The sequence below is a fragment of the Tachypleus tridentatus genome, chromosome 9, assembly GCF_004210375.1.
Source record: "Tachypleus tridentatus isolate NWPU-2018 chromosome 9, ASM421037v1, whole genome shotgun sequence".
Classification (NCBI taxonomy): domain Eukaryota; kingdom Metazoa; phylum Arthropoda; class Merostomata; order Xiphosura; family Limulidae; genus Tachypleus; species Tachypleus tridentatus.
Window position 1 is genome coordinate 91,100,227 of NC_134833.1, and position 15,916 is coordinate 91,116,142.

At 34.6% G+C, this 15,916-nt stretch overlaps 1 protein-coding gene across 1 annotated transcript in view; it reads left to right on the top strand.

The window, feature by feature from the left end:
* Window positions 1-6,978: 6,978 nt before the first annotated feature.
* The window catches only part of LOC143225738 (ERO1-like protein beta), a 43,104-nt gene continuing 34,166 nt past the window's right edge, over window positions 6,979-15,916 (top strand). The window contains exon 1 of the mRNA XM_076455670.1: window positions 6,979-7,677. Coding sequence (XP_076311785.1) covers window positions 7,492-7,677 — 186 coding nt within the window. The 5' untranslated portion in view covers window positions 6,979-7,491. The remainder of the gene's footprint in view (window positions 7,678-15,916) is intronic.

The window sequence follows — 15,916 nt, forward strand, 5'->3', positions numbered from 1 at the left end:
ATGTTTGGTGTGACGGGGATGTAAACCCGCGACCCTCAGATTACAGGTCGCACGCCTTAACACGCTTGGCCATGCCGGCCCGTCTTAAAAAATCGATGATTAGGCCAAAAGTTTAAATACGTTTTGTATTTGAAGAACTTGTTTTTCTGGTAGGGGAATCTAATATTATATCATTTCCGTTATTGGTAGTAGTGGATCCGACGCTTTGTTAATACTTTCGAAAAAAGTAAAAAAAAAAGAGTTGATACCATTAGGGAAAGAAAAAAAAAAGAAATTAAGTGCAATAGATACAAACAAAGACAGTTAATATTTACACTTCATAATAGAATAATAATAACAATTCGCTTCTCTATAATGTCATTTTAACAAGAACAAATTCTCAAGAACTTTGTCATAGAAAGCAATTACCTGGAAAGGAAAGGTGCTTATACAAAAATAAAAAGAAGAAAAAGTTGTTTACAGAGATATATTGAAGAATGTGCTGGCACTCTCTACGAACGAATGGCACTGGATTCTTGTATTAAAGCTCTGCAAAAGTCATCTGAAGTCTCTTCCCTACAGGTCAGCAAAAGCTACATATAAAAATCTACCTGGCATAGTCACTCTGTCTCCAGTATACATGCTACTTTTCAGCTATTCAGAGCGTCCCAAAGTCGAAAATCGAAGAACAGCTACAACCGACATTTCTTATTTTAGTTCATCATCACGTTTATTCAACAGGCTTAGTGCCTACTTAGTTCTAGTAGTAACTATAATTTTATCATCATTTGATAGAACAAAATAGTCTTCACGATCTTTGACTACCAATTTTATTATTATTATAATATGCAAAATTTTATAAAGCTTTATAATACAGTCTTTAATCTAGTAATCTACGTACGCTATCGTATATCAAAGTAAATAAACAAGTATTAGTAAAAATAATGTATCGCTAAATAAAAAGCTATGTAAGACTGGCTAGTTAATTTGAGAAAAGGAATCAAACCAGACAGGGATGAAAGTGGATATATTAGTTGATCCAGCTAATAATCACATTACAGACTAAGCCGTCATGTTTTACACTTTTTTACTTTAAATTTGCTTAATATGCAAGAGATCAAGGATCCAATCCTGTCTATATTAATTTTTTTTTTGTTATACATTGTTTCTGTAGTCAAATAATTTTAGCACTTACATCGTACGTGATGCCCATGTTTAGGCCAAGAATCAGTATTAGTCAAGCCACTGATGGCTGAGTTCACTACATATACTTTATCGTAAAATATTACGCATCAGTATTTTCAGGGAGACGAGGGCCGAAAGGTGACAGCGTGAGGACAAATGTGGGTTGTATGGCACCATAATAAAAAGGAAAAAATGTTTCACGACTATTTTATCAGGTCAATAACTTCAATATTACCTCAGTGTGTTGTAAAAAAAAAACTATGCATCGAAGAAAATGGCAAAGGTGAACTTATACAATTAAATTTCCAACCAACGACAAAATGCAAATTGATTTTTTTACCAAACAGAAAAAAGTTGAAAGAATTAGATAATGTTGGAAGACAACTAAATCAGTAGTAGCACTGCATGTGACCAGTTAAGTACATGAAGGAGGGAAGTGATGGAAAAGTTCAAAAGAGTTTAGAGAAATTCCTGTTATTCGTGTAAGACTAAAACCCTTCCATAAGAAAATCTAGGCATTTTTATATCAGTTTAAAAGTTGAGCAGTTCCATAAGAATACGAACCAGGCTAGTGATTCGTTAAATGAAGTAAAGTTCATATCAACCAGTTGACACAGTTTTATTTTTACTGATTGAATCTCCCGTCTCAAAGAAATGGAATGTATTAATTAGATGTAAAGCCTCATATATGTAAAAACGGCTGGTATGGGTAGAGAAAGCACTATGTGGGTTTTCCGGTGATCACAGATGTAAACCCTTGTCTTATAAGATGTTAGAATTAGTTCAACATAAAAGCAGGATCGTTTCTAGTGTTATATCCAAGCGAATTCGATTAACATTACAACTATCAGGTAAATTCACTAATGAACTTCAGATTTGCTCAAAATATCACTTATGGAGTAATACTGAAATTTAGCATTTTGAACTTAATATAGTTTAAATACATACAAAGCTGAAAATCAGTCAGATATGTTACTCGTTGTTAATATATGTGGCCCAATATGATCAGATAATTAAAGTAATTGACTTGCAAGATGAAGGTCGGATCGCGGGTTTAAATTCCCGTCACATCAAATATACTCGCCCTTTCAACCCTGCGGCCGTTATAAAGATACAGTCAATCCCGCTATTCATTGGTAAAAGAGTAGCCTAGTGAATGACGATGACTAGTTGCCTTCTCTGTATTTTTACGTTGCTAAATTAGGGAAGGCTAGCGCAGATAACCCTTGTGTCGCTTTGCATAAAAGTTCAGAACAAACCAAACATATATATATATATATATATATATATATATACACACACAGTAAATAAACTCAAAAACAGATCCCAGATATTTCTGGTTCCATAAATAAAAAAGCTACAAAGTCAAAGAAAACAACTGTTACTACCTATCCTACACTTAAACATAATAATAACCTACCAAACATGAATAAACAAAAATCACACGCCTTTAAAGAACATAAAAGTTTCAAAACACCAGACGACTCAAACATGAACAACCACCTCATTGACATTATAACTAGTTATATCACAACTAATCGTAATATATATATGTACATGACACTTCGTTAGAGGCACTCAACATAATAACACAACAATAGAAGCAGAACACGACTACATAATAAAACAAGTTATTAGAGCCAGCACAGTAACAGAAGTACGAGAAAACATAACACTTTTGAAAAACAAAGCACCAAGACAAAATAATCGAAACCTATTACCCAAGAAAGGCCCTCTGAGATTATTAGCATATCTCACGTCATTAAACAACTTATTTATAGAAACAAAATACATATCAGTCATTTGGAAACAGAACGATGCTTTTATGTTCCAAAAAGAAGAAAAATCAGCGAACAACCCTGAAAATTACAGACCTATAAGTGCAACAAGCAATCTAGGAAAATTACTTGAAAAAATCATAAATAGTAGACTCATAAATTACTTTAAAACTAAATCAGTACTCGCGGATATTGAAATTGTGTTCCGTAAAGCCAGACAAATAACAGATTATCTCATAAGATTAACAGACGAAATAATACGCGACTTTAATAATAATAATACACAGATGTATAAAGTATGCTTTCTAGATGTTGAAAAAGCATTTGATAAAATATGGCACAAAGGGAACCACATACAAACTGTCTGAATTGGGACTTCTTATGGAAATTATTCGACGTGTTTCTAACTTTCTGTACAATAGGACCATCAAAGTGAATGTTGAGGGCACCTAATCTGAATGCTGCACTCTGGAGGCGGGTATCCCTCAAGGAGGGATATTTAGCTCTGTACTGTTTATCATGTATGTCAGCGATATGCCTCTCAAAGATCCAAACCGCATCTCGCAGTTCGCAGATAATGTTACAATCTGGAAGAGTGTCCCAAACCCAACAACAGCAAGATACAATAGACAATCACTACTAAACAAAACAGAATTGTACTACAATAAGTGGAGAGTAAGATAGATGCACAAAAAACACAAGTCATATTATTTACAAAATTTTGCAAAACAAAAAGGAAATTAATACCACACTTACATCTAGACGGAACTATCTTACTGGTCGCAGTTTCAGTGAACTTGTTAGAAATTACATTTGACTCAAAATTAAATTGGATAGCACACATTAATAGCACAAAAAATATAACTTGTTAGAAATTTATAGATCATGCATAAAAAACCAGTAGTACAGTATGTCTGTATAACATGGATAAATGTATGCAAAAACACACATCAAGAAACTACAGCAAATACCATATTTCAACGAAAGCATATACAGTCCCACGAGCAACAAATTCAGAATTTCAATACAATTATTCAAACGCAAGTTTGCTTCACTTTTATAAGAAAAATATTAATAAAATGAACTGATGAAGAAACTAGAGATACATAATACGTGGTGAAAATGCAAAACACATCAAGAAACTACAGCAAATACCATATTTCAACGAAAGCATATACAGTCCCACGAGCAACAAATTCAGAATTTCAATACAATTATTCAAACGTGCCAACTCTTGCAGACAGACTCCTTCCAAGTTTGCTTCACTTTTATAAGAAAAAATATTAATTAAAATGATCTGATGAAGAAACTAGAGAGATACATAATACGTGGTGAACTAAGCCCTAAGTGCTTCTTCCCTTCATACGTTATAAATAAGAATCTTATAGACCAAACAGTGCTAAGCTAACTGAATCCTAGAGACAAACGTTGCTCTATTTAATAAAAAAGTTTTGTATGTAGAAATAGGTGTGTGTGTGTTTTTTATTATAACAAAGTCATATTGGGCCATCTGCTGTATCCACCGAGAGGAAACGAACTCCTGATTTTAACAATGTAAATCCGAAGACTTACCGTTATTGCATCGGGGTACAAATAGGTGTGTATATGTATTTGACTGCTAAGTATAATTGTATGGTAAACACGGACTAATAGTGCTATCATACATAAATGGAGAGGCCCGGCATGGTCAGGTGGGTTGAGGCGTTCGACTCGTATTCTGAGGGTCGCGGGTTCAAATTCCCGTCCCACCAAACATGCTCGCCCTTTCAGCCGCGGGGTCATAATATGGTGACGGTCAATCCCACTATTCGTTGGTAAATGAGTAGTCTAAGAGTTGACGGTGGGTAGTGATGAATAGCTGCCTTCTCTATAGTCTTACACTGCTAAATTAGGAACGGCTAGCGCAGATAGCCCTCATGTAGCTTTGCGCGAAATTAAAAAAAAAACAAAAAACAAACAAAAGTAAGTGAAGTTAGTAAAAATATTACCCTATTAACTGGGCATGGTACAAAACTGTGTGCAATGGAAAAAAGTTAACATGATGTGAGTAACGCAGCAACAAAGTACAAGGATAGTTACCTAATGCTCAATTCAGTGCAAACTAAATAACAATTCCAAATATAGAGGAAGAGTTCAGGCTGAATCTTATCTTTCAAGATCCAAAACATAGACCGAATCCCGACAAAGAAGAATTGTTATATCCACAGTCTTTATCGAATATACTACAAAATTATTTGTTAATATTAAAGTAAAAATTGCAAGTCTTGGCTATTTCTACACATTTAACATTGTTAGTAGAGCTATCGGCTGAAAGGTAGTCTTTTAAAGCTGTGAAAGCACTAAAAACTAACTAAAATAATAAAAAAACAACTTTAATTAAACCCTTGCGAGTTAAATTTGTTAAGGTTAAGTGCGGCAGTAGTTCAGCTACTTTGACATCAAATCTCATTCGACTCGCATACTAGCCCTAATCTCAAATGTTACAAACCCCACTCTCATTTTGAGCATATTTTCCAGAATTATCTAGGCACCACGTTGCTTGCTTGTTAGATCAATGACTTTAGTGGTTGTGGAGTCCCTAATAACATGTTACTCAAACTAAAATACTATTATTTAAGACAACTAATTACTAATGGACCCGTTACGCATTTTAAACGAACTTATCGTTGTTGAAAACGTAGTAAATAAAGCATAATCAATAATAAACATCTGTCTGGAAAACGATAATAACATACTTAGCCTTCTTTTAAGTTTTATGTGGAAAAACAAACAAACAAAAACACAACAGCATAGAAACTTCTTATTTGTCCTTGATTAATGCGACATTCGTATTCATCGTCAATGAGTTACTACTTAACCTGTATACAGTGGCAAAGGGTAACGTATATATTGTTATATAAATGAAATACTTTTTCTAAAGTAATGTTTGTTGGAGCTTAGAAAGGCAGAGGAAATCCAGAATACTGTTTTACTCGTATTTTAAAATTTTCCTTGCACGTTAAATGAGAAAAAGCTGAAAATGCCAGTTTTTATTTAGTTTATTCAATTTAATAATGCCTTATATAAATAAATTATTTTCATCATAGCTGTACCCTTTTATAACTGTAAATACGGTACATTTCCTCAATTCTCAGGGTTGTTTGCTTTTACTGCCATCTGTTGAGAGTAATATCCACTACAACAGTAATACTTGAAATACGTTGACTCGTGTTTTTCTTATAGCAAAGCCAGATTGGACTATCTGCTGTGTCCACCGCGGGGAATCGAACCCCTGATATTAGCAATGTAAATCCAAAGACTTACTGCTGTATCAGCGGAGAATCTGATAAATCACAATACTTTAAGATGATAGATTACGTAATTCAAGGGCTTTATAAACTGAAACCTTTAACCCAAACAGAATGGCAGTCATTTACAAGATCTTCTACACCTTTACTAACCGTTGGATGGAATATAATGGGCAAGGCGCGAAGTTGTAAACTTAATTAATGAATAAAAAATAATAATTGTAAGATGGCTTCTTTTTTTTTGCTCATTGCTAAGCGAAAAGTTACACAATGGGCTATCTGTATTTTGCCCACAGCGAAACCCGGTTTACCCTTATAAGCCTTTAGGTGTACCATTGAGCTACTGTGTTCTTCAATATAAAAATAATATATCATAATATATCTTTATATTTAAATAGAAATACATCATATGTTGGCGGTGAGTGATATTAACTAGCTGCCTTACTAGCCAGCTTATGAGTTCAAAATTAGTGACAGCCAGTGCAAATAGCTCTCGATTAGCTTGTGTGAAAATCAACGAATAATCAAACACTTTCTGGGGTGTCCCAAGTTCACCCACTTAGTCCGGTCCTGATAGCTCCAAAACTGTGGGAAGAGTTCGCAGACAAAAAAAAAAAAAATCAATTCACAAACACACAACGTTAAGTTATATAGGATACTTCTCCATATAGTTAATCCCACTGTCCTCTTTTGCTTTCTCGCACCACTCTGGCATGACACTTCTTCACGTGACATGCAACACACTTTCAAGAGATGATTGCTAAGATCTCGTCAAGATGTGTGTACGTACTTCCGCTTTTACCTCTCTACACCTGAAAAACAATGATAACGTATTTTTACTCAAAAACTGACAGTCATTGTTTTATTTTTTAAATAAGGTTGAAACAGTTTAGCGTTAAAAATATTTAATGAAGTAGCTTACTGAATGCTTTTGCCTAGATAACCAGACTGAATGTTTTATTTATATTTGTGTACCCAAAGTACAAATGGGTGAACGCCTTTGCGCCTGCGCTGGAATATGTGGCTATGACAAGTTGTACGTGGGGATGCGTTAGTAAGGTGATGCAATTTTGAGGGATCGATGTAAATTCAAGTAGGTAAAATCAGTTTCAATTCAAATTTAAAGATTCTATAGACTTATTCGGGTTAAGTCACAATAGCGTTTGTGTTATTTCAGGGCTAGTGTAGGATCTACGGGTTTACTTTTTAAGGGTTTTTAAATTTAAGCCTACAAAGTTCAAGCTCCCAATTACGACTTTCCTATGGGAACATCAGTATTTAATACTGAGATTGTATTTTCAGTGACATGGAAATACATAGCGTTTTTAAGTATAATCCTCTGTGTCATTCCAACCTACTGTAGTGACAACACTTATTATGGAAGTGATTTTTTCACTAACCAAAACTCGAAAATTTCACGTGGTCCAGGAGAACGATGTTTTTGTAAGGTAGGTTTTCTTATTAAAACATATTTAAGGTTTTTTTATGGACTGTTATTTTATATTTCTACCATAAAATGATTGAATAGCAGTAATACTGGTACTGGTACAAACTATTAATTACTAGTGCCTCTTAGTTATGGGCGTATACATGAAATTTAACTAACAAATTAATAATATTAACTTTATATTCTAACAAGTAACATCAACAGGTAGGCATTACAGTCTAAGGAAACTTGAATTTTGTTAGATAATTCTGTTTGTTTTATGCAAGTATGTGTGTCATATCCTCACAAGATTACCTGTACAGTAATAATGTGAAATATCTTAATATTTTTTATACCCTAAATACAATAATTTTATTATATCTTATTGTATATGATACATTCAGTTAAGTTACTCCAAGTTAATGTTGTATTTAATGAAACATTTAATATAACCTATTATTAAACACACTATTAACCAATGCTCTGAGTTGTCATGCTATTACTATGTATTTTCACACAGAGTCGGTGAATCTGTGAAACTTTTTTTTTAACGACGTGAAGCGGGTACTTTACAGTAATTCGTAACATCATTAACACCGTTGTCCAAGTAGATGCAGAATAAAAATGTAAAAGTGTAGTGTTTGCACGTGAAGTTTAAAGCAGTGAAAGTATACAAAATGTACTTCCAATAATCTTTATAATTCCTTTTTTTCCTTTTAAAATTTAATTACTTTAGACTGTCTTACATAAATATTTTATAAAAGGTTTGCATTTATCAGCCTAAATGTTGAAAAATATTTAATTTCACAAAATCAAAATAGTAAAGATATCTGACGGCTTGAACCTTGGACTAGAACTGTAATAAGATGAGTAAAACTTAGCTGATCAGTAATTGTGACTAATATAAGCACAATAAAAGTTACTACTGTAATAAAAATTGAAGATAATAAAAATTTTCTAAATTTGAATATATATTTTTTGGTATAATTTGAACATACTGACACTGTTCATAATTACTTATGACAGGTATATATCAGTTTCTCTGTCAATTGTTTATAATAGGTCAGTGTTTTTCACTGATCTTTTATAAATGTTTTCAGTTACAGTATCTGTAATGTTGCAACCATCATAATCAGCAGTCCTGGTTAGATGTATTTCATTTTCATTATTTACAGTGAAAGTAGACAGGAAATAAAATATATTTGCAAGTATAATTTAAGTAAATGGAACTGGAGAGGTAAAACTAAAGAAGATAAGTATAGTGTGTATTTTAACTATAACTGAGGACAGCCTGAAATCTGTTAACATTTCTTGGAAAGATGTTACAGTTAAATCAACCTACAATTAAAAAAAATTGAAGTTTCTTGATAGATATTTTTAATAATTATAATAATTCTGGGACATTTTTCGTGGAACAGGTATTTTGCTGTGCATATACTATATTTTTCTATGAACATTTATGGCTTGTGTTCTTTAAGATGAATTGTTTTAGATTTTATTAAGTATTCAACTTAATTTATCCTTTTGTTTTATAAATTGCATTTTATTTTTAGCCTTCTTTGTTTTCACTTAAAAATGTCTTAATTTTAATTTTTTACTTTAATTTTATTACACACATAATAAAACAAAAAGAATATTGATTGCCATCTGTTACTTGGAATTTGTTTTTTAAAAACTATTTTTAAACCTTTTCAGACTTCTAAGAAAACAAGCTATTCAGAAAAAAACACAACATATTTAGTCATGATATGCTGTTCTGTTGCTTTTCCTAACTATAGCTATTATGTAGATATAAAAAAAAAGGTTTTATTCATGTGATATTTTTAATGCATTAATTGTGAATGTTTGTAGCATATTCATAATTTTTTATACTTTGTGAGAACAAACATTTTCCTTGTAACACTTAAATCAAATATTAAAAATAAATATGAAGCCCCTTTTGTCATTGATTCCCAACTTGTCATAAGTAATTTTACACATTCTTCAAATTTTATATAAATATCGGTTAAGTGTGATGAATTAAAAACAATTAACACATTTCCTCCCAAGGTTATATTTATGGAATTTTTTCTTGACCCAACTTCACTTTTTATATCAAACAGTAATTTTTTGCCAGGTTTAGAGTTATTAGGTATAAATATGGGTTTTGTTAATTAAAAAAAAGTGATATGAACCTTATGAAACTCCATTTACTTACAGGACCATGTCATTTCCATCATGTTTGTTCTAACAAGAGGTGTATTTTATTTTTGTAGTAAATAACCCAGTTGAGAAAAAAAAATAGAAAAAATTATTTTTCACAAAGATTTACAATTCAGATGCTTGTTTTGTAATATATATGTGTATGTTTATAAAATCACCTTTGTATTGTTATAATACATGTATATACAAGTGTTTTTCTGCCTAAACATTATTTTTAAATCATAACAAAAGCTTAAGAATAAGCCTTAAGAACTAGACTCAGATAGCCCCTAACAAATTTAAAGTTTTGTGAATTACATTTGCATGACGTGGATTTAACAACATTGTGTGTTACTCTTATGTGAGTGATATTGTACATTACTGTGAAACTATGTCACTCATATATAAACAGCACGGGAGCAGAGTGTTAAAAATCTACATGTACTTAGAATAGATATAGCACTATTTTACTTTAGTATATTTAAAAAGTTATGATATTAGAAAACTGGTTGATAAATTTAATTTCATAATAAATTAATCATTTGGATTATTAATAATGTATTCTCACATGAGGTTTGGATAAATGAATTAATTAAAAAATAGTAATAATTGGAAACTGTAATTTCAGTAACTTGATTATTTTTGTGAACCACTCGGTGTGGATTCCTGTACGTGGTAAGGGGACCTTCCAGAAAAGTTTCTGCTCTTTTAGTTTACCTCCTCTGGGATCTAAACATCCGCCCACGTGTTTGCCATGCGTGGTGATTCGTGAAGGGGAGCAGAGGATCCTGGTGGTTGAAGGGTCCAACCATAACACACCACTTTGGCCTTTAATTCCTGTAGATGGGCAGCCTTTGGGTCAATCAGCTGGTCCATTTGGGCTAGAGTCAACCAAGTACCAGTGTTGGAAGTTTTCAACAGGTGTTGTGGACATTGTGTCTGATGCTGGTGTTTGGGTATAGTGCTCATGAAACCCTGGCTTTGCTGCAATGTCTTTGCATGACTTTGTAGTACATCCCCTTGTAGGGCTCCATGGTGGATGGGGTCAGTGGGTACCAAAATTTTCCTTTTTTCCTATGGATCCTCCAACAAAAAATTTAAATAAAATAGTGAAAAAACAGTCAATAGGTAAACGACCACGTCTTGAAGACTCTGAGCAGCAATCTTTAGCATCTGTAACACCTGTATCCCATTTTCTTATATTACATTCTCTTTCAGGAAAACCCTTAGGGCAAATGTCCTTTTTTATTCAGAAGGGACAAGAGGGACTTGCTGGCTCTCCAAAGTCAGTAAAGAAGCTTCGATCTGGAGATATATTGGTTGAAACATCCACATCCCAACACAGTGAACTCCTTTTGAATTCAAAGGCAATTGGGGATGTACCTATTGAGGTTACCCCTTATGCTACCTTGAATTCATCACGAAGAGTTATTGTTGAAAGGGATTTGAAGAACGTCCCCGAGTCAGAGATTCTCGCTGGTCTTTCCACTCAAGGAGTTTCTGCAGTGAGGCGCATCTCTACTCGCAAAGACGGAGTTACACTTCCGACAAATATCCTCGTTTTGACATTTATACCACCACATGCACCTGCCACCATCAAGGCAGGTTATCTAATTTGCAGGGTACGGCTGTACATTACAAACCCTCTTCCGTGTTTCCAATGTCAGAGGTTCAGCCACTCAAAGACCTCCTGTCGTGGTTTCCTGACATGTGCTCATTGTGGTGGCAAGGACCACGATACCTGTGAGTGTGACACGGACCCACATTGTGTCAACTGCAATGGTTTCCACCCTTCCTACTTTTGTTCTTGCCCAAAATGATTGGAAGTAAAAGAGGTGCAGCATTTGAAAACAACTCATGACATTAGTTATCCTGAGACTCTGAAATTGCTGCCCGCCACTCCATCTCGGACATATAGTGCTGCACTTTGTTCCACAACTACAGTGGGATTGCAGACAGATCTCTTTGTGTCTCCAAGAGAATTGTTTTCAAAACAAATGAAAAGCCTTTTGATCTCCATGGTTAAAAAGGTTGATGAATTGACTTTTACACCCATCTCTGTTCCTCCCATACATTCCATCAAACCTCAAGATCCACACCTTTGGTTTCAAATACAGGCATTTCTTCTGATACATCTTTTTCTCCCACCCCACGATGCAAAACAATCATTCGTTTGCATCCTCAGTCACTGGAATCCCCTTCCAACAACGAACATGCCCAATCGACCCAGAGCAGGATCCATGGAGGTCGATAGACCTCCTCCGAATAAGGACAGTAAGGAAAAAAGACGTGGTCATAAACAGAAGGGTTCTCCAGCCACTTCACCTACCTGTCATTAAAAATGGCCACCTTGATACAATGGAACAGTTGAGGTTTACGTTCTAATCTGGATGATATCAAAACACTGATTGCTTCCTACTATCCTGTATGTCTTTCCTTACAAGAAACATTTCTAAAACCTACTGATACAGTCACCATTCGGTAGTTTTCTCTGTACAGAAATGACAGGCTGTGTGATGGACGAGTACATGGAGGGGTTGCACTATTGGTTGATCAGCATGTGCCCACCCTGTCTTTGTTATTGATAGAAATGGTCACTCTGTAGAGTGTATGATCTCTGATCACAATCTTTCTCTTTTCAATACTGGTTCTTCCACTTTTTTTCATGCACCTAGTCAGTCCTTTACTGGTATTGATCTCTTGGTTTGCTCCCCTTCATTATTTTCCCATTTTTCATGGAGGGTTTGCAATAATCCACTAGGCAGTGATCATTTTCCTATAATTTTGAGCGAGACTGGCCGTGGTTGGTGCCACCCTACCCAACATCTTGTTTCAATATTCTTTGACATTGAGAAGGCTTATGACACAACATGGAGGTATGGCATTTTGCGAGACCTTCATATATATGGGTTACGTGGCCATTTACCCATATTTATTAAAATTTTTTTAATGGACAGGAGATTCCAAGTTCGTGTGGGTTCAACACTTTCCCGTTCTTTGGTACAGGAACGTGGGGTCCCTCAGGACTGTGTTTTGAGTGTCACACTTTTCAGTATAAAGATAAATGCCATCAATGAACAACTCACTGTTGCAAACGGGCTCTATGTCAACGACTTTCACATCTCATGTCAGTCGTCAAACATGAGATATATTGAGCAGCAACTACAAACTGCCCTCAATGGTGTAATGAAGTGGACTATGGCGAACAGCTTTAATTTTTCTCTTTAAAACCGTTTGCATGCACTTTTGCCGCCAATGGGGTATTCACCCTGATCCTGAACTCCGTATCGGTGAAGTTTCGCTGCCAGTAGTCCCTGAGACCAAGTTCGTGGGACTTATCTTTGACCGTAAGCTGACCTTTATACTAGACCCTCGGCCTTGAAGATGCTGGACCCCATTCATCATCAAGGACTTCGACTCTGCACTGGGGCTTTCCACACCTCTCCAGTTCAGAGCTTATACGTGGAATCTCACGAACCTTCTCTGCACCTTTGCCGTTTGCAACTGTCTTTACTGTACTGTGTGAAACTTCGTTCCTTACCAAAGCATCCCACCTTGGGATGTGTTTTCCTTCCTCAGTGGGCCTTACTTTTCAGAACAGATGATCTGCCATTGCTCCTTTTGGCCTTCGCATCCAGGCACAATTGGGTGAATTGGGTCTGTCCTTGGATAACATTGCATTATCCACTGGTCATCCCATCCCCCCATGGCTTATTACAGCCCCCAAATGTGACCTTTCTTTAAATCATCTGAAAAAGGCAGATACTCCTGATTGGAAGTACCGTCTTTTATTTACTGAACATCTTTCAAACAATCATTCCATTCCAATTTATACGGATGGTTCCAAATCGGGTAATTTTGTGGGCTCTGCCGTGGTTTGTTGTGGTTCGGTGGTTGCGCGCAAAATCCCCCTCTACAGCTTCTGTGTTCATTGCTGAACTGTATGCGATATCTCTTGCTGTGGATCATATTGAAGCTGAGCAGTTCTTCGACTGCACTATTTATACTGACTCCCTTAGTTCTCTGACACGGCAGCTAAATTTATCTGCTCTGGCACTATCACCATTGTGCCTATTCCTGTATTCAAGGCTCGGCTCCATGCCAGCTGGCAATCCACTTGGAGTGAGCAATGTGACAACAAGCTTTTTCAAATAAAACCCTATATTGGGCTTTGGCCATCTAGCTTCTGTAAGGTTCAGAAGGAGGAAGTTGTTCTAACTAGACTACACATTGGTCACATTTTTTTAACTCATCATTTTCTTTTATCTGGAACTGATGCACCAATGTGTAGTTTGTGTAACACTCAAATTACTGTAAGCCACATTTTACTTTCTTGCCATTGTTATGACTCTCAACGACGGCACTATTGTAAACATGTTCTGGCCCAGGGTTTGTCTGTAACATTGGACAGTGTTATTGGTGATGGTGACACTTTCCACCTTGATAAAGTTTTTAGTTTTTTAATGGCCATTAATCTTTTTAACCTCATATAAGTGTTTGATATTTATTCATTACACCTTTTTAATTGTGGTTCCCTTTTCAGAGTTTCAATCTCTCTAGTTCAGTTTGACATTGGAAAATGGCCAGAACATTAAATAACTTGACACCAGGACTGGAAAGGCCAACTTCAGGTGACTAACGCTGCTGTTTGAACTACCCATTAGTCGTCCTGGCCAGTTGTTATTACAATTTTGCTGCAAGTCTTTTAACAATTTTATTACTTTACCTTTTGGTACTGGCCATAAAGACACACATCCCGGAACCAGGACTGGAAAGACTGACGGTGGTTCTTGTACTTACCTGTTAGTCTTCCTGGTGGGTTATGATCATTACCATTTTGCTAGAGAAAGTCCTTTACAACTTCTCTTTCTCTGCTTTCTCTCTTAACATTGTAGACTAGGTGTCAACATTGGTTTTATGCTTTTTTCTCTTTTTCAATGATGTTTTGTTTTACCTTCATTTCCTTTTATGTATTTTACTACATTTATTTTATTTTTACCTTTTTACTGAACGTTTGGCACAGACAGCCTAGCTGCTTTGTGCCATAAAACACTAAATTAATCAATCAATCAATTTTTGTGAATTGTAACACTGAGTTAAGCTGAACCAACTTAAATTAACCCTTTTGCAATGGCTCACAGGTCAAAGGTCATGTCATCATGTATGTTGATGTGCATTCAAATTTTATTTAACTACTTTTTTATGAATTAATATCAATAAGCTTGGAATCAAATTGTAGATTGTAATTCAAACTTTAATGTGTATATGATAAGTTAATTTCTTAATTAAAAAGTAAATATTAACATACCACAACTCACTAAAATCTATATTTAGATGTGTTATGTTAAATGCAGCACTGTTTAAAATTAGATGTTTGTGATGTCAAAAACTAAGTAGTTTCGTACAAATTAAGAACTCAAATTACCATATTATCAAGCTAGAATATAAAATAAGAACCTTTCATCTTTTTATTTTGCTGAGATATGGTTTATGTACTGAATCAAACACAGTGGCCCTGTTCACTTCTTTCCATTTTTTTGAAATGGTCCTTGTATACTCTTACTACAGTATATGACATGAGAATAACCAGTCAACAGCTTAGAATGTTCACAGAACTGCTTTCTCAGCCATTTTAATCTTTGAAAAGGCTACCATGTTCTTTTCATCCAAGTTTCCAAGGAGGTAGGTAGTGTCTTTAGTCTTTTCAAAGTTTCATGTTTTTAACATTTAAATGTCTTAGTTACTAAGCTTAATATAATGAAATTCTATTGTTTCAGTATAGTTATTTATTTTTTAGTTATTCAACTGTATATATATAAAACCTAAAAAAAAAATTGTTTGGAATGCTCCATGTGCAAAATTTTAAGACTTAGCAACCTACGTCCAGCAGCAACCAAATGCAAAGGTTGTAGCAGTAAGAGATAATTGCTTTACTTTTAGATTTATTGTTCTATATCTTAAGAAAAATAAGTTTAATCATGTATTTCTAAATAATACGTATACATATACATAATGTATAATAATTGAAATGTGACTGTACATTATAAAATACTAGTCCACTGAAACATATCCAAGACAGG